The 24,712-nt window shown below is 45.4% G+C and overlaps 1 protein-coding gene across 1 annotated transcript in view; it reads right to left on the bottom strand.

Annotated features, from left to right (window-relative positions):
- Positions 1-3,257: 3,257 nt before the first annotated feature.
- The window catches only part of SLCO3A1 (solute carrier organic anion transporter family member 3A1), a 145,213-nt gene continuing 123,758 nt past the window's right edge, over positions 3,258-24,712 (bottom strand). Inside the window, exons 5-10 of the mRNA XM_076347967.1 lie at positions 20,081-20,245; positions 17,904-18,102; positions 16,863-17,001; positions 12,293-12,468; positions 8,813-8,877; positions 3,258-4,338 (exon numbers count right to left, since the gene is read on the bottom strand). Of these exons, the coding sequence (XP_076204082.1) occupies positions 3,959-4,338; positions 8,813-8,877; positions 12,293-12,468; positions 16,863-17,001; positions 17,904-18,102; positions 20,081-20,245 (1,124 nt within the window). The 3' untranslated portion in view covers positions 3,258-3,958. The remainder of the gene's footprint in view (positions 4,339-8,812; positions 8,878-12,292; positions 12,469-16,862; positions 17,002-17,903; positions 18,103-20,080; positions 20,246-24,712) is intronic.

Genomic DNA, 24,712 nt, shown 5'->3' with positions numbered 1-24,712 from the left:
TCTGAAGCACAGCTAACTCAGCTAATTGAAGCTAATTCCTCTCTGCATCTTTCCCTTTTCACCTTCCCAGCAAGGTGAGACCCAACTGAGATTAACAATAGCAGCACTACGTAGTTCAGTGCATCTTGCAGGGGTATGGCAGTGTGAGGCCCTTCTTAGTTGAATTCCCAAGGAATGAAAGGTTTGTCTAAATAATTCAAGTGATGGCCTTTTCGGTCCCACTATACATCCAAGATGTGCTGGGCAAACTCAGAAAAATGGATGAATTCAACAAGTATAAAAAGAAGGTTCTGAAAATGCATCCCCTTGTTAACAAGGATGCAAAGAAACCGATGGGATTGATTCTAGTGTCATCTGCACCAATTTTAGATTGGGGTCCCCTTTCAATTCCACTGGGGCTGTGCCAAGGTGGTATCTGTGCAAGGGAAAGGAAACCCCAACCTGAAGTCATGCAAGGCAACTGGACAATCCCACAGAGACTGCTAAATCTCAAGTAGTTTGTATCTCCAACATCCCATCCCTTAGCAGACAGCCATGCAGGGAACACAGTGCTTGGAAATGTCACAATCACATTTCTGCTGAGACTGAGGTCTCAACAAAACCCTGAATTTCAGTGCCCCTGAATATGGAGAAAAAATTTCTGACATTGGATCTGGACTGCACAGCTCAGACCATGCCCCTGTTTCTGTTCCCAGGAATGGGCATTTTCCTAACTCCATCCTTGTTCTTAAGTTTCCTGCACGGTTAAGGCAGTTGTGGGATGGAAGTGAAGTGCTGACAGGCGAAGGCCCATACTGCAATTTGGGAAGCGGGAGGATGTCTGAGACTCTTCATTTGTTATTCTGTAACAAAAATTGGGTCGCAGGAAAAACTGGCTCGTGGTTTTGAAATCAGGAGAAACAAAGAGCCTGCTGGGATGGATGAAGATTTTGGTCTGTGTGTTCTCTTTAAACTAAAGCTCTGTTCTTGAATCTGTACCAAAGCACTGACAGTAAAGCCCTTCATGATGCAGGCATCTGATATGTCCTTAAAAAAAAAGAGTGGGATGGGGAGAGAGCTTTTCAAAAGTCGCATTATCAAAAGAAATAAAACAACAATCATGCGGGAATTTTAAGTTACAGTTTAAAAATAATGTAAGTAACCCCATTCAACTGCGTCTCACATACATACCAAGAGAAGAGATTAAATGAAAAAAAGTAAACAAAAATAAAAATGAAAACGTTAAGTGCCCTGGACTCCTGTTTCTATAACTCCGGTCAAGGGGGACTTTTGACTGTACTGACAAACCACACCGGGAGTTTGTTTTGCATCACGTCAGCATGCTATTCTCCTTCACCTTGGACTTCCAGAGGGGAAAAAAATGAAATTGTGAAAGGGGTTATAGAATTTCAAGCAATCAGGCTTTTAGAAAGGTTCTATTCTGTGACATTTGTGTTCGAGTCTGAATGTGTGTGTATAGTATAAAATTATGAGCTAACATTTGAAAAGACAGCAGTCTAAGTAATAAATTTTCAGAATGAAGAGAACTGTACAGAATGATTTCAAAGGCTTATACTTGACAATTATACATATTTTATGAGACAGTTATGCACCCTGTGCCTTTTTTAAATTCATTGTTTTATGGATGCAGTATCTCTATTTTAGCAGACAGGATATACCAAACCAATCTAATGGTCTAAAAAGCATCATTTACCACCCAATATAACAATGGCACTGCATAGCTTAATAACTTATTTTTTTTTCCTCAAACTCCTTCATTAATCAAGTGATTCTTAACATGGCTGAAAACCAAGAATCAAATATCTGCAGTTACAATGTTTGTTGAGTATTTGGCACAGTGGAGTTTATTTGAGACACCCCTTTTTTTTTTTTGCCCTTATTGTTGCTGAACATATAATGCTGTGCATAAATTACACACACACATGTAAGGTCAGTCAAGTGGAAGCAGTTTGATACCCCACACCCATGTTTCAATGCCTCGATAAGAGCATTGAAAGAGCTAAAAAGGTGTTGAACACGAGTGGCAAGTTATCAACCCTCTGTAATTGTGCCAGCTCTGGGGTGTCCACTGCCAGCAATGGACAAGGACTTGGGGAAGATCAGCCCTTCCACCAGCTGCATGGAAGTGGCGCCCAGCATTCAGTTTGACGTGCCAAGTTACTTCTCTAAACATCTGCAAGTTCACAACAGCTTCAAAATACAAATGAAAAAAAAGGAGCTTTTTGATTATGATGCTAACCCTTAAAACCCTTCTGACATTTAGTCCATTGGAAATGGGTCTGCTTCCTGGGGAAAACTCATCAAACACAACCAATTTGTATTACTTCCCAGCAGGAATGTTTTGGAGATGAAAAATATGCATGCAGAATAAGCCTGACCCAACGCTTCTTGAAATCAGATGAAAGCTTCCCCATGATTTTTGCAGGCTTAGATAAGTCTGCATTGCAAAAGCAAAGCCAAACCTGCTCCTGCATGGGTGCCTCTTGACGATCTGAATGAAAATTTCAGAGGTGCTCAATGCTGGCCAGCCTCTGCTCCCATAACCCAGCCTTCCATAGGAACACTATTTGCACATCTAAGGGCAAAACGTGGCCTTAGGAGGGGAGGAGGGGAGATTATTCCACCTCCCTCACATGGCTTCCACTGAAGTCAGTGGAGTTTCTCAGGTGAAGAAAAATATCAGTTGTGAGGGTTGCAGGATTAAGGTCAGTATTCCTTTCATCTTGTACACACACACACGCACACTTACTTTAAAGAAAACATCCACCACACAATTTCTAGATTGCAAATTATATATATATATATATATTTAAAAACTGGAGAGAACATAAACAGCCTCTCCATATATATAGGTATTCACTGAGTCACATAGAATATGAAAAAACTATATTATGTAAATCATCATATTATCTGTAATTCTCCAACTGACAATTGTTTTTATAGAGACACAGTGCATTCGTTCTCTTTTTTAAAAACATATTATGTGTCTTCATTGGCTTGGTAGCATATTAGAACGAAGGCGTATGGATAAAAACCGCAGAGGATTAAACAAACCCCTTGAGTCACATTATGTTTGGGTGAATTAAACAGGATCCTTCCCCAAACTAGCATAAATAAATCCTATGGAAAAGTGTCAGCGATTTAAGGGTTAACATAAATTTGAAAATAACTTTTAAAAAAATCTTATTAGAGGACTACACAGACAAGTATTTGGAATTCATCCCCCTTTAAAAATGACAGCACGTTTGGCAAGTGTGAGCAAATGTCTTGAACTTTACTGGGTTTGAGAGATCTGAGCACAGCTATTCACAGACAACCACAAAGCTGCAATCTGCGAATAAGCCTCGTCTGGAAGGACTCCGATACCTCTGACAGAATTGCTCGCCACCTGGAAGGTTTCCAGCAGCTTTCAAGGTATTTATTGTGGACTCGTGGCTGGTGACAGAGTGTGACTGGTGGAACAACTCCAGCACCGCTCCCTCTTTGCCATCACGGAGCGCAGCGGGTTTGAACAGCACCCAGACTGGCTAACCCTTCAGCCCATGCTGCGGGGCTCCACGTATCCCTGGGACCCCGTTTGCAACAACAAACGCCTATTCCAGCATGGCCGTTACCACCTTGCTTTCTCTATGCCTCATGCCCAAGCCTGTCCGTTTGCTGAGCTCTCCGATGAACCTCTGCAGATGCCCTTCTTGGAAGCTCGTACTGTCATCAAAGGGGCTGGTACCCAGCCACAGCAGCTCTCTGCTTTCTCCATCACCCCACAGGATACCACAAGTGATCCCATTAAAAGATGCTGTTCTCAAGAATCCTGGCTGGGTCTGACTTTGAGAAAAAGACAAAAGTTTCCTGTGTTGCTGTTGTTGTTTTGCAGTTGTGTTTCTTCATTCGTGCCCTCTTCTTGTTTTTATTAAAAAGGACCATTGTATTATTAATATAGTTCACCCCTCCACAGTCACTATAAAACAGACTCCATATTTTCACACCACTCATGATCTTCAAGGTTATAGATAAATTTTGTCCTATGTGATTGATTTTGGGGCACCGAGTCCCGCCCCAGATTGTCTAGGGTGAGAGTAGAGGCAAAAAACTCACTAGTGCTGAGACCACCTTCGTGGTTCTTGATGTATCTTTTATAGTTTTTCCTCAAGCACTGCCAGGTCGTTGTATATAAGATGAATGCAAAAGACTTCAGGGCTATAGCAATACTAACATACAGGTATCTATAGACCACGTTGTCATACAGCGCGCAGGCTCCTTGCTCGCCACAGAACGTGCTCCAAAACAGACACGTGGAGTCAATTCCAGCCCCAAAGATCAGCGGAGGTGGGATAAAACCTGTCAAAATAAGAGAGACAAATCATGCTTTTATGATCCTTAAGATAAAAAGAGAAGACGTGATTGCAGTGAATGGAAAGAGAGGATACTTTATCAAGGTTAATGGTCCCAGCTGCAGCCTGCGATTCTAATTTTTTAAGTTCTCAAGCAACCTAAACAAAGTCTGTGGATGAGTTTTTAGCTTGGACTCGAACATCTACGGAAGAGATTCCTGCTGATATCAGCATGCAGGAAGGATTTTACTCAAGTTTAAGTGGCTTTTATTAAGCTTCTCGTTTGCCTAATGAGACTGAGTGGAGGGGTAAATGAAAGAGGAGGAGGACAGCCTTGCAGCTTGCTTCTCTGTTTAGATATCGGTAGTTCTGCGCTCTGGGGTGTTCACCTGAAGGACGTCACAGGACTCCAGTTCAGAGCCTGAAATCAGCTGGGGCACTGAGGTCTAGTTTTGGACCTTTCCCTGACACAGAAGAAGGTTTTCTCCAGGTCTAAGGAAAATAAACAGTGGCCTCTAATAGATGCCAAAGATTAAATCTGAAAAGAAGAGAAAATTTCAGTGCACCGTTAAATGAAATATCACAGCAGGATTCTCCCACAGCCACTGCAGCTAACTACTGATGAGCGTTTCTCAATCACTGTTTTCAGCAGAGCTGCAATCTTAAAGCAAAGTAATCACTCCAGTCTCATTTAACTAATAAAGGCAATGTTTTTCTCCTCTACTTTTCCCCATCCTACAGGGATATTGTAGAGGCCCCCTGCTTCACATTACCCTGATGGTGGTTAGGACATCCACGTTCCAGCTTTGCACTCCCAGCCAGCACACGTGCACTGAGCATGCGGCACTCAGAAGAAAATGTGGATGTTCTACATATGTAAACCATTTCTCTTCCTTCTGCTATATTTATGGGGGGAGGCTGGAAGTGGATAAACCCTGGAAAAAACCCTGACTGATAAAATCATTGCTGTAGGTTAAGACAGCAAGCAAGGGAGAGCATCGTATCTACTGAAACCGAATAGCAGGTGGGCACAACACACCCTCAACAGTATCGCTCCATTCGTAGATGCTGTGATGCCTGAGACTCTATAAATACACGTGTAGACAAACAGACACAAGGACTGCAGTTTCTAGACAGAAAAGTGTTTAATCTTGGATCCAGTTTCATCATTAGCTTGGATTTCCAGGCTTAAAAAAAGATACCTTCCTTCAGCTTGTCATGAACAAAATAGTGACACTCATGACAGATATCCTAAGACTACAAATAAATTGGTTGTCTTCACTGTTTCCTGTGGTAACTGAGATCTCTTTATTTTATTCTGTCAATTGCTAGAGCTCTGCAGATTTTGTTTGATCTTCCTTATATGTTAATAAATGCAGGAGTTAAGAAAGGCTATATAGGCTTTTGGTACTAATTTTAACCAGTCATTAATAGCACAAATGTAATAAATAAAAACAGATGATACAAAAGCAAGACAATCTTTTTGTTAGAAACACTAGTTCCATCTAAAAACCTGGTTATGTTCTGGAAAAAATGTCAGCGCCAGCTCCCTGTTTGTCATTTCAGCGACTGGAAATTCCAGACTGGGCTGGTTCTGCTTCTAAGTTAAAAGATGCTTTTTTTTTTAAAAACCTGTGGACAACCACACACTCAACCTGGAATTTAAAAATTCAGCTGGGCTCCTGCCAGAAACAAGCAAAGACATTGTGCTGCTGAATGCAGTTTGTGTGCCCAGTGCTGCACTGGCGCTGGATGCCGCCTAAGGGGGTAACATCCAGATGTGGCAGTGACCGAGGAGGCAGGAGCCACACACTTTTTGGACTAAGAGAAAATTGGATTTGGATCATAATTTTGAGGTGTGAGCCCCTGCTTGTTACCATGCTGAGAGATGTTGATACAAAGCTTTGGAGATGCACAGGCGAACTTGAGAGAGAGCTATCATCCCCATCTGCTGGCTTCAGCTGGCTTTCCAGGTTTTCAAGATAATTTGGCTTCGAAATTGCTCCTCATAAGACTTAAGGAAGGACCTGTTTCATTGAACTCCAAAGCTACGCCTATGTGAATGCAGGCATGGATCTGGAAACCTTAAAGAAAAATATATGAAAAACATTGAGCAACCAATGAGTGTTTCGGGCCATTTTTACCAGAGGAGAGGACAAGAGACTCACAGGAACAACTCGGTGCCTAGACCCTCTGAGACAAGGGAGTTGAGGGGTTGCACTGCAGATTGGAAAGTCCTTCTGAGAGAGAAACACTGTGTTTTTGTCATGTTGGAAGAAGAAAGGCAAACAACATGTACTTGTAAGAAAAACAAAAGGAAGTGTCCTGGTAAGTGGAGGCTTTGCTAGGATGCACGGTGAAAGCCATCCCGAAAGGATGCATCCAGGACCTTACAAGTCCCAAACTCTCTGTCATTCCAGACATTTCCATTCCAAACCTTTGGCTCCAATGGCATTGCTTTACTCTCTTCTCTGAGAAACTGCAGTAACGCTTTTATATGAAGACACTGTTACACTGCCCTCTCATAGCAGAATTCCTATGGAATGAGATAATACATCCAGGAGGATACCGGGAGGATTCAGTCGTGTTTCATGTTATTACAGTGAATATTAAAGAGATTCAATCATGTTTTACCTCTTACTACAAAGTGTTGCAAAAATTTCTGCTATATATATACTTCACTGCAGAAACTGTAGGGCTGTATAAAAAAGCTGCTTCTGTCTTACTGAAATCTATTAGCTACGATTGCACCTCAGGGTCTCATACTTCCTATATTTAATACTCTCCTTTGGTTCAAGAAGCAGCTATTATCACTCTTTTCTTAAGTCAAAGCTTAAAGGTGAACTGAAAAGCTTTTAAAATAAATCAGTAAAGCTATTCTCAAACCTCAGGTTGTTAAGGGCAAAATTTGGATACCCTTGCTCATATAGAAAAGTACCTTTCTCTTCATTTTCTATGGGTTCAAGCTACATTGCTGATACGCTTCAGGAAGTATTGTCTTATTTCATGGGAATTCCTTAGTGACAGAGCAACATATAAAGATTTGAGTTTAAATTCTTACTATGGCTTCTTATTGGAAAAAACCAGATCTATTCAACTTAAGCAGACATGCCTGAGCCTGGTTTTAGAGGAATTCAAGACGCCGCTATCTCAGGAGGTTTCTCTCTTTTGAAAGGAAAAGAGAAAAGAGAGAAAATCTCCCCCCTTAAGTACTTTTTCCTTTGGAACCAAGAGCCCACAGCCATCCTCCTTGTACACTTGCCTGCTGACACTCTGCATTCAGCCAGCGAGAGCTGAAGACAGGTCAAAACCCGATAGCAGCCCCAAGAGCTAAAGAAAATGCTGCCTTTGCAAGGCTCAAACGAGAGCTGACCCAAGCCAACCCAGAAGCTTCCCTCTGAGTTCTCTGAGCTCTGGATAAGATCACTCGATGGAGCTTTCTGTATGACTGCAGCTACTTCATCAAAAGCAATGAAAATCTAACTGGCTTTATCATAAACTGGTCTGGGACCACCATTTCCCTTTCAGCTAATGGGGAATAAGGTGTTACAAAAATTAAGTAAATAAATGAGGTCACATTCAAAGCAATGTATGGTACCGTGGGATTTTTGGTCCCTTACTTCCTAGTGTCTTGCTGCAGCCTAGGAGATCGCATTTTACTCTCCAGCTCATTCCTTTGAGACTGGGGGGGGTCATGCAGCAAAGGTATTGCCCATGCCCTGCTAAAAAAAAGTAAATTCCACTCCCACAACATGCAGAAACCCCGTGCATGAGATGGACCTACACAATGATGGATCACAGAGGATTTTGCCCTGAAGCATTGAGATTAATGAGCTGAAATATAGGAGCTTTAAATTAAGAGCCATCTCTTCAAAAGAGGGAAAAACCCTCCACCCAGAAACAAGAAGCAGGCGAATAACAGCCCAGTGTGCTGCTTTTAATTCATACATGAGAAGCACATACCGGTCCAGAGGAACAGCCATATGCATTTTAATGGGATATTAACCCACAGGAGGATACAAGGACTCAGCCTGTCTCATTTCACTGTTTCCCTTTCCGAGACACCCGAAGGAAGGGCCAAACACACCATGTAACACAGGTCCTGTCCCTCAAAGGAGGATTAAAATACATATCCCTCTACTTCAGCAATATGCAATACAGCATTAATTTTGCAAGCTGCTGACGTGTTAATAACAGCTATAGAGGATTAACTGGTTGCTTGGGACCATGGCAGAAACGCTCATTTCTCATGCAACACCGCATTTTCTTCCATTAGCACAATTCAAATGGCAGGAAAAGCGCCTTCAGGAGCCTTGATGTGATATCCTTCATAGAGAGGGCTGGGACCCTGTCGTGTCAGACCCCACTCACGACAACCACAGCACTGCATGGAGTAGAAATCAACTTTTGCATGTTAAAAATACAGTTTTCCATGAGGGAGAAAAGGATGGGAGAGAAGGACATGAAACTTTTGTACCTACCTAGCAAACGGAGAAGCAGGAAAAGCACCCCCAAAGCGTAAGACTTGAGTTCGGGGCTCACGGTTCTGTAGGGAGGAGGGAGGGAGAGAGTGAAATCGATTCTTGTTGTTCTGCTTTGATTAACACACCCCGTGGCCATTCTGTGCTGTCAGCCAGGATGCCACCACCACCTCTTCAAAAAGTCATTAATGGGTTTTTTCTTCTCCCTTCGCCTGAACTGCCTACAGCCCCAAAAGTAATTGCATCGGTGATAGGTTCAGGAATTTAGCTAAATCATTAATAACAACAGCTAATCTTGTCGTCGGATGGGGAAAAATGAAATTCCCATCCCAGTAAATCATCATTTACAAGCTCCCCATCATGCTTTCAAGGCTCCAGATGTTGAGAATTGGAGGGAGAGAAAACTTTTTGTTCTGAAACTTCCCAGACTACTCAGAACAAGAGAGAGAAGGGAGCATGACGGACCAAAAGGTTCAGTCAGCCTGTTAAATCAAGCCTCCCAGTGAGGAAGTGCTCAGGAAGACTAGTTTTCATGGGTGTGAGTTTAGCATGCAAATTTTTTTTTATGCTGGGAAGACGTTTGCACTGCCTTTTGCTACGAACACAACCCACTCTATCACATTAGTGTTATCCTTCAAAGGTGCTTTAAAAAATAATTCATGGCTTTCTAATTTGCTTAGCTCAAGGATGCTACTGGCTAAAGCCATCCTCTTGGGGTAGGCTCAGAATTTCAGAAATCATTAATTTGGTCTTAAGTCTTATAATAGCATTTTATTTCCCACCGTATATAAAGGCTGGGAAAGCAGGACAGTGATCCCCACATGAACAGATTCATCACACAGGGGAACTTTAAAGGCCTCAGCTGCCTCTTCCATTAGCTCCTTACAGAGGTCTGCAGGCAGCACTGCTAGTGGCATCCATGGTGGCAGTGGTGGTCCTCTGTATAAATACATTGGAGGGGCATCAGACAATACCGATAAAAAAGCCAGAAACAGCAATAGTTTTTAAGTTAAGAGAAGACCATTCTGATCACCTGTCCTCATCTCACACATTACGCAGGCCACGTAACACCATACCATGAATCCTGCAATGAAGCCTGTGACCTCTGGATGAATTTCAGCGAAGTTTTCAGGCAGACCCCCAGGCTCAATATAAAGCCTTTATGCCATGAAGTATCTACCCTTGGAAAAATGTTCCAGTGGTTAATGGCTTGGCTCAAATAGGATTCTACAGTTGGGTGGGAAATGAAAGAAACAGAAGGAGTATTAAAGTTTATTTCATGGAAAAAACAGATTATCGTGTGAAATATTCACAGCGGGTTTTTAATCAGTGATGATGTCCACTTTTTTGTATTTAAGACGAAAGTCAATCCCCATACCTTAGGGTGGAGCAAAAGTTGCCACCTGGAGACGTCTCCTTTTCTCACTGACTACAGCAGTGAACACATGACTTGCCTAGACAAGACATCTAATTTGTAGACACTGAAGGAAGATCCCCTTTGGATGCTGGATGAGCAACACCAGAAGGCCTGGGGGGGTGAGTGGGGGAGTCAAATCTATTCTTATCTTTATTCCCTGCTGCAATGGTCCCAGCCAGTCCCTAAAGCCCAGGGGGACTTTCTCTTCTGTAGCCTCAGCTCCAAAGCAATCAGCTACCTCTGACGAAACTGGTTTCATGCTAAAACTTCAGTTCCTGCTGAGTGGCCACCTCAGACACATGCCAGGGTGCACAAAAGCTACCAGTCCCAGTCTAACTCTCGCTGGCCCAGTGAGGGGAGTCAATGCCACTTGTCACTGCCGGGGACACCAGGGACACACTCACAGGCCAAAACTTTCTTTTAGCAAGGCTTTATCCAAGACAGCGGTTGCAAGAGAGCATGAGGTGGTATATGGCGAACAGCTCTTCCCCGTACATTTTAGAAGCTATCTGATTCTGAGGGGAGTGTAGTTACTAATTTGGATGTGTGAATTGTTTATTTCCTACAGCTGTGAGCTGAATATTTTTAATATTCCCTCAGCTTTTCTTATTCCCTTGTATTCTTCTTCCTGGCTGATGACTGGCTTATCTCATTTGAAGTCAACACTACAACATCTCCATTCAGGATCCTACAGGTGCTGGCAGCTCCCTTGAACAAAGAACTCTTCAAACTTCAGATTACTTTTGCCACAATATTTATCATCAGAAATTTGATTTCCCTTTAGCTACTGTGGATGCAAAGAGAGAAACGAACTAGTAGGTGGAATATCTCATTTTGTACCCTGCAGGGAGACATGCCCTCACAGAGCTGTTCTGTCCAAGATCCACTCAAGAGTGTGTTTCTAATACAGACCTTATTGATTGAATTTTATTGGAATTTTCCAGGCAGCAGAATGGATCTGCTATTTATGCCTCTGGTTATTATTCTCAGTAAGTGACAGCCCGGACAGATAAGTAATTCTAGATAAACGTGGGCTTAGATATATACGTATATCATAAGGTGAAGTGTTCCATGTGTCTGGAAATAACACAAGGTCAGTTATTTGAATAAGCCACTGTTGCCCACCTATTCATATTGGCTCAACTCAGAGACGTCCTTCAGACTTTCAAGTTCCTTCTGTTCTTGGACTTGGTCCAGGGTGAGAGAAGTTAAACTCTAGCCGCGGGAGTATTGACGAAAGCTAGTCTTTGCCGCAGCCTTTCATTTTTCCATGGTTTCTATGATCTCCAGGCCATTTCTAAAGGTTTCCTACTAAGCCATTATGGGCTGAGAACATGGGGCTGCAATTCTGCCCCTTTCCTGATGCAGCTGTAATGTCCTTACTACCCGGACTGGAAACTGCACTTCTGTATTTCCCTTCCCACGCTAATCCCAGCCTTGGTAAGAACAAGCCTGCCACCTTTCTTTGCAGCATCCCTGCAGGGATCATCTCTGTTGGCAAGCCCAGTCCCTCCTCAGTCCCATTTTACCAAAGCTGTACTCGAGCAATTCCTGTGTTCTCTCTAGCAGGTCAGTACCGTAGGCACTGAACTCGGTGGGGCCACGCCACAGATGAACCAAGTGCTACCAAGTGAAATAATGGCTTAGAGAGAAAATGGCTTAAAATTAACACTTGAAACAACGGGGCTGAAATTCAGGCAGGACTGCTCAGGTTTTCACATCCCCAATGCCTGGGTGCATGTTAAGGCAGTAACGTACGAGTAAGCCTGTGCCCACAGCTCCTCATCTGCTGAGGAGGTTCAAAATCTTTTGAAAATACAGGCAGCTCTTTCAAGGTGTCTCCACCAGGGAGTGCTTAGTCAAAGCAGGATTTTCTCATGGCTTGAGCGGAGGTTCAGTCCAAAGTCATGGATCTGGGGACAGACAGTGCAGCCTAAAAGGCAGAGGCCAGGACCCTTGGCTCCCTGCAGCTCCCAGCGGTACCCCATCGTCCCCCCAGCCCTGCTCCCACCCCAAGAGCAGCCTCCAGTGAGCTCATGGGTTCCTCCCGGCAGCGGTCCTACCTGATGAGTATGATGACTGACGGCGTCTGTGCCATGGCCCCGATCATGCTGCAAACGCACATCACGCAGAGGAATGTCAAGAAGGCCTCTTCGCAGCCGGGACTGGGGCATTTGCCGGGAACGACGGTGGCATTTTCGGCAGGAACCGAGGTGAGGCACGAACAGCCACTGAGGTTCTGCAGAGGAGCACAGGGGTTCAGGAGAAGGGAGAGCTGCGGTCCCCACCGCCTGCCCTCTGTAACGAGGGCTTGCCAACAGCAACTCTGAATCCTCTAATGGTCAATTAAGTAACTCCTAAGTGCTTATTTGAGGGGGGTTTGGAAAGAATTTCAGAAGCGTGTCAGCTCTGATGCATGCTACCAGCAAGGGAAAGCCGTCCCTTGGCTTGTTTCTTTTCTTCTGCTCCTTTCAAGTCTCTCCCATAAATGTCACTGCGACAAAATTATTACCGAGTTATACCCCTTTGGAGGAGAATAAAGAAACAATCTGTGTCCCTGCGACAAAGAAGATCCCCAAATTATGGTTCTAATTACTTTCTTATTTACCTCCATCCTCTTGGCTGTTGCAATTAAACTGAAGTACATTAAAAGCAGGTATATCTGCAGCCCTGTTCTTGGCTGTGAGTTCGGTGCCTGCTTCCAGCACCCTGAATCCTGGGAAGAAGCCACCAACAATGAGTGCTGCGGCTCACCAACTGCTGAACTATCACAGCTTGGTGGCACAGACACGGACTCAAGTGCACTACAGGGCTAATAAATGACATCTGGTTCAGAGGGATTTGTATTGAGCTAAAAGCTGAAGTCAGGCGAGATAAACTTTATCAATATGTGATCAGAAGGAGGGCGAAATGACTGCATTTCTTCTTTGATCTCTCCAGCAAGTGCAGGATGTGAAAAGAAGCTTTGTTTGCCAGTCACAGATTTAGGGATTTTTTTTTTCTTATTTTCCAACTCACCCTCCTGAATTTCTGAGTGGGGGATGTTGGTGCAATTAAGGCACACAATAATACCAAGAAATCCCTTAATGAATACAGAATTAAATGATCATAAATGATTCATGGCTTGTCTTCCTCAGCCTGCTGGGTTTGCAGGTCACATGTTTGTAAGAGGAGTAACGCCATAAAATAAAACATATTGAAAAACAGCTATATCTCCTCCCCTTACCCTCTACTACGTTCAAGCAGTAATTCCTTTGCTTTTCCACTGGGGTCCCCTTAGGACCATACAAAAGCACACTTTCTGGTTCACTGCCTCCAAAGATAAGGATCCGCGGGGATACTACTCCAGCCTTTCTGACACCAATCTCTTTTTTCTGCATAGGAGTCAAATGATTTTCTTCCAAGTAAGTGCACAGAGGGCAAGAGAGACCGCAGTGCAGAACTCCAGGAGAGCTGGAGTAGACATGCAGGTGCCTTTCCAGCTGGCAAGCAATAATTAACATAACAAATTCCTGTGCTGTGAGTCAGAAGCTGCCACCTGAAGGCTTAGAGATGGTGACAATTAGCACCACTGCAGTGGTGTTTACACAGAGACAACAGGAATTTGTAGTTTCTGGCTCTTACTGCAGTGCACTGCTAGCAACCAGCCTGGACACAGCCCTGTGGATTAAAACCCATCTAAGTCCAGGAAAGTACATACCTGCACTGAAATATCCTGGGACAAAATTCCCATCACGGCAAACAGGCAGAACTGGCAGCGTATTTCCCAGGGGCTCTCACCAATGGAGAGAAAGTACCTGTTTCTGGGAATGGTGGGGCAGATTCTCCTCCCATTGGCGTGATTTTATACCTGGTGAACAAACCACGAGGCAGGACCCCACTTCCATTGCCTGAAACTTTGCCCCTCAATCAGCTTTTTCGACCATTCTGCACCAAGGTGCTAGCCCAAAGTAGTGTGAGTAGTTTGTACCAACTACATCTGCTTGCTTAGTGCTGCACCTCATCCTTACCTGAGAGATCTTTGATCTTTTATTACTGACACGCTATACAACTCACAGACATCAAACAAGGAAACATCAAAGATGGAGTTTTACCTTGGTCCTGTAGTGAGGCAACTTTTTGCTACCCATGCCAAATTGCTATAGATTCCCTTGTCTGCAACTCCACTGCATTAAGCACTCATTATCACAGCCTTCCACTGCCCAGCAGTTTGCACACCTAGATTTTCTGTGTGCATGTGAAGCTGCACAGATGCAGAGTTTGCAGCTTTAACAGCATCCTGAGTTTGGGGTAATTACCTATGCAAATTACCCATGTTTTTAGTTACTTGTTTTTTTAAACGCTGGCTCTGACAGGGAAGGGACAGGCTGGTACTTCAGTGCAAAGCTGTGAGATGCCAGCACGGTAATACCAGGCTGGAACTCACGCGTCTCCAGCCAAAAGGGGACACTGAGAGAAGCAATGGCATCAAACAAACAAGATGCATGGTCAAAGGCTTTGTACACAAGGGTCACTCCCAGGAATGGCTTGAAAGAGAAATTATTGAGGGTGCCAGATCTCTGCCTATCAGCACCAATACTCCTACGGCTTTTTGGATAGGTGCACCTCTGCAACCAGCTCAGTAAGAGAGAAGAAATGAAAAAGAAAAAACTGAGCTACTCATTGCTTTTAGAAATTGTTCACAGAGGAAAAGTGGAGAGAGGCAGTCAGAAATGTCCAATGCAGTAAAGTTAAATAAAGCATTCAGAGAATTTTATGTCCCAGAAAAAGCAACCCTTGGCTCATCACAAGCATATAACATTCACAAGACCCTCTAGACAGGTCATTACCTGGATTATGGGTTTAAAACCTGGTTTGGCAATTTGGCTTTGGCTCAGGGCCATTGCATGGCCAAACTGGTCCATAATTCTTGATAATGCCCTTTCCAGAGGATGCTATTGCTTCACTAATTTGTGTTCAAAATGTTACTGCAAAAAACCCCACAAAACAAAGCAATGAAAAAAACCCGAAGATGATGATGAAAAGGCAAAATAAGAAAGAATGAGTAAGAGAGAGGGTGAGGGAGAGCAAGGTTTTTGCTCAGAGGTATGCTCTTGCAGAGCATGAGGTCAGGCAGCTGCAAACTGAAGGGGCAGAGCTGAATTTTCATTACTGTGCTCCTTCCAGAGGAGCCAGAGCTTTGCCCTGATCCACACAGCGAGGAGGTCATTCCCGCACTCCAGCCATGGACCACACCAGCTGCATTCTTGCTAAGGGCTCGGTGAACTGGCAAGACACTATTCTGTGTGGCCTGTACAAGCTGGCTTCTTGTTAAAATGATTGTGTTGCCCCCCTAGGTGTTGACTTGTCTCTTATTGGGAGGAGGAGGAGGAAGAGGGCAGGAGGTAACACCTTCACATGTGCCACACACTCGTGGAGTCCCTTGTGGGGTTGCTGAAAGCACCTTGAAACTGTGGTATTTCAAAGGGATGCCTGCATCTCTGAGGCTGGAGTGGGAACTAAGGAGAGAAGAGGACAAGCTCCCAGGTCATCTGGGCCGTGAGGTGGCACTTGCTAACAGCGAGCTTGCACCTCTGCTCGCCGGCACTTGCAGGCAGTTTGTCTCCTTAGGGCAGGAAGGGAGGTTTGATGTCTCCCCAAAAAGTAAGGACGAAGCCATGGAGGGATAATTGCATGTGGTGAGCACTGATGTCCCTGCAGCCGTGAATGGTCACTGCGACCAGGCTGACCTCCCGCGGGCTCCACACAAGCAGTGTGGCAGCGGTCACCATGCCTGGCACGGCCCTGGGCAGAGAGCAACCCCACCAGTTCCCACCCATTGGAGCAGCAGGCACTCATTTTCAGCATAACCCAGAAGATATTAGCATTTCAGCAGCAAAAAATGGAAAAGCAGGCTTTTAAGATATTGTTAAAAATTCCCCACATCATCTTTGCACAGAGATGGTTTGGTCTTTAAGAGTTTTCTAAAGGAAATAAACTCTTAGATATGGAGAACTGAAAAATGCAGAATGTCTTTGGATGGACTCTCTGCTCCCTTGACAACTGCTCTTGCTGCTGCCTCAGAGCAAAGCAGGGAAAGAGACAGAAGCAAGAGGAGTAGAAGGAAAGCTTAAACAAGGGTGAATAAAACCAGGATCTGGTCATGCGTCTAGGAACCAGACTCGGGAAAAGAGCAAGAGGAAAAAGAATAAAAGGATTGGGCAGGGTGAACACGGGCAGGTGGAGAAGCAGGGAGATGGGGAGCTGCAGGGGAAAAGAGAAGCTGGTCCCACAGCCCAGGCTAGCGAGCTCTCGTGGAGGATCTGGGTTCTGCCAGTGGACAACCGTGCAGATCTCCTCTCGTGTTCCTCTGCTTCCATGCTGAGGAGAAAGACCAGAGGAGTATGACGATGGGAAATACCATCCCACTCTGTGCGTGACCCTGGCAGACTGCTGCCAGAGTCAGCAGGCATTTATGCAATAGAGTGAAAAACGACAGCGGCTCAGGCCCATCTGAGGTATGAGGTTAGCTTTTGGGGGTGTAACCACTGCTGGCTGTCAATGAGCTACTCTACCAGATACACACTAACCTCACGCACTCGCGCTCACAGAATTGTTCCTACAGGCAAGAGGTCCCAAGGAAAGCCCACTCACCGTGCTGCTGCAGCCAGCAAAGCAGGCAGATAAGTATGTGACCCCGTCTGCCCCACAGACTGGAGTGAAGGAATCAGTTTGGCATTCACAGTTGTTATTGCAGGGGGAATATGGGTCCAGAGATGAGGTTGGAGTTGAGCTGTAAGAGAAACAGGAAGAGAAATGACATCAGCCCTGAGTGTAATGAAAGCAGCCAGCTTTTCCAATCGGTGCCACACCAAGATGGCTTTGAAGGAGGGTAGTTAAGGCAAACAAATTACAAAAAGCAGTGAGCAGGCTAGTCGGGTCCCAGCTTTAAGAAATCCAGGCTACAGCCCCTCCTTGGGGACAGAAATGCCATGGCCACTATCCCTCTGCAACAGGGCATCTAATGCGAGGCTTGGGCTGCCCTGTTACCCCAACAAGAAGCCCCAAGAAACCCAAAGAGATGCTGCGGAGATTGCTCTGTATTTTCCTAGAACAGTAACCGTGAGGAGCTGAGAGCCTGAAGTTGTCATCTTCTAAAGAGTCGCCACTGCATACTGAGGAGCACCAGAAAAGAAAATACAGAATAACTCTCTCCAAGTCCTGTGAATGCTACAGGGCACCATGTGCCTCATTTCTCCCATCAAAATGGGCCTGGAGGCACGCACACTCTCCTCACCATAGCTGAATTTCCAGGCATCTAAAACCTGGTTCTACAAATTCCCCTCAGGCACTTAAATAAATGTACAAAGCAGTGCATGTCCCTCACCGCCAGGAGAAACCAGACAGTGCGGTGGACCCAATGCTATGTAAGTGGCCATGGGTGCAGAATCAGGTCTGGCACCTTTCAATTCACTTTGAACGATTTTAGTAAAACTCCGTTGTCAGCTACAGGTACTCAACTCTCACAGCAATGAGTGGCACGAAAGCCTCCCAAAGTAAGAGCCCTATACAACATTGCCTTCTATATGCTTGCTCTATATGGTTGTCTAAGGGCCAGCACTGCCTGAAGGCTGCCCGTCAAGGACAACAACATGGTATTTATGTTGGTAAGGCCGAAATTCTCTGAGGACTCACTTGTTTCCATAGGGAACAGTAACCCCTGCCACAGGTCCTGTGTCGCATCCCAGGAACAGGAAAGACACGTAGCAAGCTGTGGACACCAGGTTCACCAGCATGGCCATCCTGATGGCTCCCAGAGCAGACAGGCTGAGCTTCTTCACCAAGAGGCCACCCAGGAATATGCCCAGACATGCACATGGGATCGCTGTCATCCCTGCAAGAAGAAAAATCAGTTAGTAACAAGTGCGAGTGAGGCTCAGCGAACCACACTATTACAGCTTTTTACTTTCCAGCAGAGAGATCTGCGTGCTATTATGGGGAAACCTTGTGACGACCAACTGCTGGAGTAGCACCAAGCTAGGGTTGCCCAAAAGGAGAGGAATGGATGCAAACAGGTAAGCTGCCTTGCACAGAGGAACCAGGATCTTCTTCCAGTTCTCATCCATACTGGAGGGAGATGCCAAAATTGCTGAGACTGGCCCACCCTAACCTGAGCAGCAGCATCCCTAATGCTTCCTGCAACAGTTGGCAGACAAAGTCAAGAATTTTCCAAGGTGTCTAGAGGCTTTGGATGAGCCCTGCTTGGTATACTTCACAGCAGTCTGAAATTCAGAGATGAGGCAATAGTCGCATTTGAAAATATGAAGTCTCCCTTATAGAATCTTCTTAAACTGAGATGCAAAATCACTGCCAGAAGTGACTCACTTTCCAGGCACAGAAAGGCATTATCACACTGAACTTGTCTGGGTTCACTTTTATCCCTTTGCTGCCAGTTATACTCCAAACCCTACCTACCTGCGCTAAGCTGAGAAGTGCATCCAAATCCTGGCATTTCTGGATTGCCACAAATGCCACCTGTGAAATCTGGCAGCAACTTTGTTTAAATTAAACAAGTTGTGGGGGGACTGTGGAAGTATCAAAGTCTCCTTTCCCACTGCTAGGTCACAGGCAGGATGTGCTCTGGCTCACGGGTGATTCCCTCTTTGCTGACCATCCAGCTGTACTCACACGCTGACCGGCCAGGCATCCCCCACCAAACAGCGTAGTGGTTTTCCTTCTCCCAGTGGGTCAAGAGGGAAGTTGCTTTCCTTTGCCAAGCCTTTAATTTTCAGGAAAGATGGAACAGCCTAACATCTTTGAGACCTCTGCCCTTCTGTCAAATCCTATTAAAATTCACCAGTGAGTTCCTCTGTTGCTGAGCGAGGCAAGACTGACTGCAGGGGATTGTTTCTTTTGGAAAACCAGGCCAAAACCAGAAGATACCAATGAGTTCAATGGGAAAATAAATAACTGTCAGGAGAGCAGCTTGCAAGCTCCTTATTTTGATATTAAGATCCACCCATTTCATGATGTCCCAGTTTTTGACAGATCACTGCCAGCTGCCCATCTGGCGAGCTGTGGTGGCAGATCATCCAAGATCAACTCACAGATATCTTAATTGGGTGCTGCCGAGAGAATGGCTGTCATAAACAAATCACTGGGCCTGCTTGGGAATGAGCAGCAGGACAAAATAAATGAAGATCCTGCCTGTGCATCAGTGCCCTGACAGGGAATGAATGAACGTTGAGAAATATATATGGGAAACCATGGCAGCATAGCACGGTCAGAGAGAAGGGGCATTTGAAAGACAACCAAGCTGCACGTGCTCAGCTGTTTGAACTACTGATTGCAATCCTGTCATTTCCGATCCAAGGGGAAAGGAGGGACTAGCAGGAGAAACTGGGCTTCCTAACCCAAATGGAGATGGGCTGGAGAACTCTGGGATACCTGAACCATGAGACAAGCAGTTCGATGGGCAGCCATGTCACTCGGCGAGCAACTGCAGTCTTGGGCAACCAAATGGCTCAGTTTGGTTGGGATTTCTGCTGTACTTCAGGGCCATCACAGACTTTCATACCCTGGCTGTATCATACCACTTCTCACACAATGGGCTCAGCGATAGGGGAAGTGATTGCAGCGGGCTGCAGTGGAGAACGCAGTCGAGGAGGAAGGATGCTGGAGGTCTGCTCTGGGCTCTGCAGCCAAGGCACAGCTGGAGCCCAGCCCTCCCACTCACGGACACATTTCTAGGTGTTGGGCAAGTCACTTTTTGGGCAGCCTAACCAGTAAGCCTGGTTGTGGTTATCAGCCATGCTGAACACTTTTAAATGCCTTTGGACACTGGATATTTGGTGGCCCCTGTGGCTACTCACCCAGGAGCTGGTTGGCAGATGAGGTGGTGAGGTTGAACTGCTGCTCCAGGTACTTTCCCAGGAAGGCGGCGAAGCCGGCCACCACTGCAATCTCCATGCAGGCCGCCAGGATGATACAGGTGAAAACGGGATTGGAGAGCAAGTGCTTAGTTACTTTGGGTATCACTAGAAGAGAGGAAAAAGGGAGAGGCGTTTTTGTGTAGGCTCTACTCGAGGTGCTGGAGGTGCCTTGCTGCTCTCCTGAAGGACAAACTCACTTCAAATCAGGAGTAATTTTCTAAACTCACTTCAAATCAGGAGTAATTTTCTAATCTGCACAGACAAGCTGGTTGAAATGTGGCAACACCAGAACAAAGTGAAACACCAGAACAGTGTCATCTAAAGATTCAGATACCAGGAGGGTGCAAAAAGAAGTCACCTGTCATTATGTTTACATCTTACAGATGATTTTGAAATTCTGAAGGATCAGTGTTTTCCAATATTGCTTTTGTTTCCCCCATAGGGAGGTCAATCAAAACCTCGCATTCCCTTTCTCCTTCTCCTTTCCCTACTTGCTCCTCATGAACAACGCTGAGCCAGCCGATGGGTGTCAGGAGTACTGTACTCAGCACCGCACAAATTCTTGCAAGCTTTCAGACACAAGCTAACCCAGCTCACACTTGGCCTTTCCTTCTCCTACCATCTAGATTTGCTTCATTTTCTTATTACCACATAACACTGGCTTGCTTGCTGAGGAACACCTTCATGCAGCTTGGGTGCAAGCTGAAATTCTCCTGCTTAGCCTGGGGCCATGGCCACCATGGGCATAAGGGACCTCATGGCTGGGACAGGCATGTTAGCCTGCATGTTCCCATAAACCAGAGCTTCACCAGTCAAGCAACGCCTTCCATGCAGACCCTACCAGCCTTGGTGGCTGCAAGGGTGGAAGAGGACACATTGAGCTATTCGTTGTGTAAGATGCACACACACTTGCTTTAGGTTTCATGATCCCTTGCTCCTCCCTCCTGAATCATTCGTGTCCAGAGTCCTCTTCTCTAAGCCCGTCTCTATTTCAGATAATCAAACACAAGTTACCTTACAAAGGGAAATCTGGCTAATGAATCAGATAGCACATTTTCTACTTCAGCGAACATTTTAATTATTGCCGAGATAACACAGCTTGAAGAGGAGAGCATCCCAGTACAGAAGAGAACCTTGCTTTGTCTCAATACCTGATGACTAATTTCTCCCTGAATTAAATGTGAAAATCATTAAGTTTGAAAATTACCTCACTGAAGTGTAGTGAAGCCTCAATGGACCCCTATTTGCATTTTGAAAATCCATCCCCCACATCCCCTATGGTGTACCAGGGTCTGGCAGATGACAGATTTCTCTGGTGTTGGCTTCTGTTTTCCCTTAGGGCTTTTTTTGGTGCAAAATCTAATTGCACTGGCCTCAGCAAGTGAATGCACACCTCTTTGTCAAGGCTCTGCTTGGGTGCCCTTGGTTGGTTCTTTGCGGGAGGTCGGGGGGGGGACGGGAAGGGTTATAATTAGGTTTGATCTAACCTTTTTGGAAGGGTCCACTCCACAGTTTCTGGTCTCTTTATATCACAAATCTGTTTTCATGCTGTATAAAATTCTTGCTTCCTGAGGATTTGCTGAACATAATGAAGGTGCAGGAGGCATAGTATTTTTTAGTAGAACCGGGGGGGGGGGGGGGGGGGGGAGAAGGGAAAAAAAAAAATACTGGGAGGGAGGAACAGGGGTGGGGGTGATTCAGATGTGGATAGATCTCAGAAGCCACCTGCTGCCTCCTTCAGTTCCTTGGTGGCCACCTACAGAATTTACCCTTCTTGCCAGGAAAAGGAGGGAAAATGCAAAGGTGGACTTGGCAGCGCTGAACTTGAAAAGCCATATTTAAGGTATTAATGCCTGTTGTGCCTCTGGAGTTCAGTTTGTTCGAGATTAATGGATTCCTCAAGATGTAGCTTTGTGCCAATTCAAATGCAAAGATACAAAGACCTCTAACTTCATCCACCAAATAATAACAATGACAGCCTGTTTTTTGCAGGAGGGAGTTAGAGATCATGGATGTTTATTTCTGAAGTTGGCAAGGCTGGTGCCCAATCATCACGCATTACCAAGGTCAAAATCCACCCTTTGTACTTGGGGATGGACAGCAAAAATTTTGCAGAGTTATTGCATCATCTCATAGAAGTGAGGAGGCCCTCATGACTGCCTTGCCTGGCAGTGTTGGGCTACGAGTCCCATCACTTCATCATTGCTCCTCCTCCCTGTGTGTCCAGGAGTGAGTTTTCTGGGACAGATCCTGTCCCTCCACTGCATGTTTGACCACCATCTACTGCAACAGGGGTCTGTACCAGCTGGCGGGTATAACACAAAACCCAGTGCAAAGAGCGCAGAGGCAACACAGGCAATGCCTGGCAGCCTACACCATCTCCTCAGCCAGGGCCAGCTCGTTCCCTTTCATTTTCTAAGGGAAATGACAGGAGGCTCCCCATAGAAATGAATATCCTTTCATCTTGCTACTGCCTCCTGTTAAGATGAATCATTTGACACCTGCTGCTGCCTTATCTGTCTCAGTTCTTGGGGTGAAATACCTCTGGGAACAAGATTAAAAGTCAGCAGTGAAGTTTAAAAATCTCTCAATAGACCGGAGTGACGTGCTTTCAGCTGCCTGGCATATGGTGCTGGGTATGAAGGGGGAATGGAAAATGGCTGATGGGGGACAGTAAAGCTCTGGCAAACACAACAGCTAAGCATGGTGCTTCTTCACTGGAGCCGATCCCAGCAAAAGTCATGATAAATGTTACCCTGCATCTTGTTGGCCCAAAGGTTAGCTGAACACTTTGTAGCAGCACTTCGGAGCTATAAATCTGAGGTTGAAACCCATTTGCCAAATGGGAACAGAGAAAAGTCTTTTGGATTCAAAAGTCTCAAAAATCTACTTGGAGAACCCACGAGCTGTATCAGACACGGCACAGAAAGACTCACCCTCCCACACTCAGAAGGTCCTGCTCATTTAACATCCTTATCCCAATGCATCCAATATGCTACAGAAACGATGGCAGAAAAGTGATTCTCATTGCCATGGCAAGATACACTGAGAAGAACATGAAACCTCAGCCTCTCTTCACTGCTGAAGTACTTAAAACCCAACTCTTCAGACCATCCATGTGCAGCGTTGGTCATGGAATCATCCATAGGTTGGAAGGGACCCAGGAGGATGTCCCAAAGCTCTCCAACACCCCTGCCAATCCCTCGACTTCCCACCTTTTAACACCCCAAGCAACGTCTGTGCCACGGCATCAAGTATCCTCCCTGTCTCCTGCTGTGGGGTCAGCTGTGGGTGACAGGCCACGGGCTTGACAAGCAAACACACTTATGTACACCAAGTAGCTTTGATTTGTCACTAAACATTGGGGAGTACCGGGGATAATTGGCAACCTCATTACATGAGGTTTAACTACTCTCCAGAAATGACAAACTATAATCATCACGTTGGTGCTTGAAATGAATTGTTTGGAACATTACAATCACCAAGGCCCCTTTTTGCAGCTGGAGCACCCTACAGAGACATGTTTTCAATTTGCAGTAAAGATGAGGAACACAGAAAGCAAAGTAATAAATTAGAGGGAGGTTTACAGCCCAGTCCACCTAGGACAGTGCGGTGAGGGAAAGGCGAAATGTAACGTTGAGCCAAAATACTACTTTCTAATAACAACGCAGGCAGCAAGCCTCAGATCTGAATAGAAAACAAAAGGCAAAATGTCCACCTGGCTTGAGGAATAAGGGATGAAGAAAATAGTGCAAGCAGCAGGAAGAAAATACCTCCTGGAAAGAGGCAGCTCCTATAAAAGAGAAGATGGAGTAAGGCAAGAGGTGCTGAAGATCTCTCAGGTGAGTTTAATATGCCAAAGCCCACGTGGCCTTGGCAAAATTAGTATCACAAAGGATATGAAGGAAAAGGATGACACCTATGTCAACGAGGCTTCTTACAAGCTTGAAGCAACTGTAACGTCCTCATGCACGGAAAGCAGTTCCTTCTAGTCTATCATCTTGCCTCCAGCAACCACCTTTGCTTGACTTCAGAGGGGGACATAAACCTCCCTCACCCGCATCATGGAGGTCACGGCAAGGCACAGTTATCTTTTTGGAGACAGGCACGCTCTGCCTGACCTCAGCTGCTGCTCAGCTTCTGCCCCGAAGTGTGCAGGCTGAAGGCCTTTCTGAATTAATTGAAGCTTCTGATAACAAGGATGCTGGCTTTGAAACAGCCAAAAAGAACCTGCCAACAAAGCCCGCACCCTCATGAAATCCAAGCCAAAGGAAACTCTGAGACTGACGGGACCTGATGTGGGGCCTTTTATGATCAGCTGCCATCCCCTTACCTAAGATTAGGATTTCTCAGCAAGCCTTTTAGATGTTGGTAGGGAGCCAAGACCCAAATCCAAAAAGGCATTAAGGTCTTGGTACTCGTCTAGATCTAGGCCAAAGACTCACTGCTCTGGCCGTGAATGAAGGTACAGATGGAGCCCTCTCCAAAAGGTTGTCACTATCACTCATTAGAGTCATGAATTTAAAACTACTTGTGTTAGCCATTAAACCCACTCAATTCTATGAACTCCCA

The sequence above is a fragment of the Aptenodytes patagonicus genome, chromosome 10 (assembly GCF_965638725.1).
Source record: "Aptenodytes patagonicus chromosome 10, bAptPat1.pri.cur, whole genome shotgun sequence".
Classification (NCBI taxonomy): Eukaryota; Metazoa; Chordata; class Aves; order Sphenisciformes; family Spheniscidae; genus Aptenodytes; species Aptenodytes patagonicus.
This window is presented reverse-complemented; position numbering and strand designations above follow the sequence as displayed.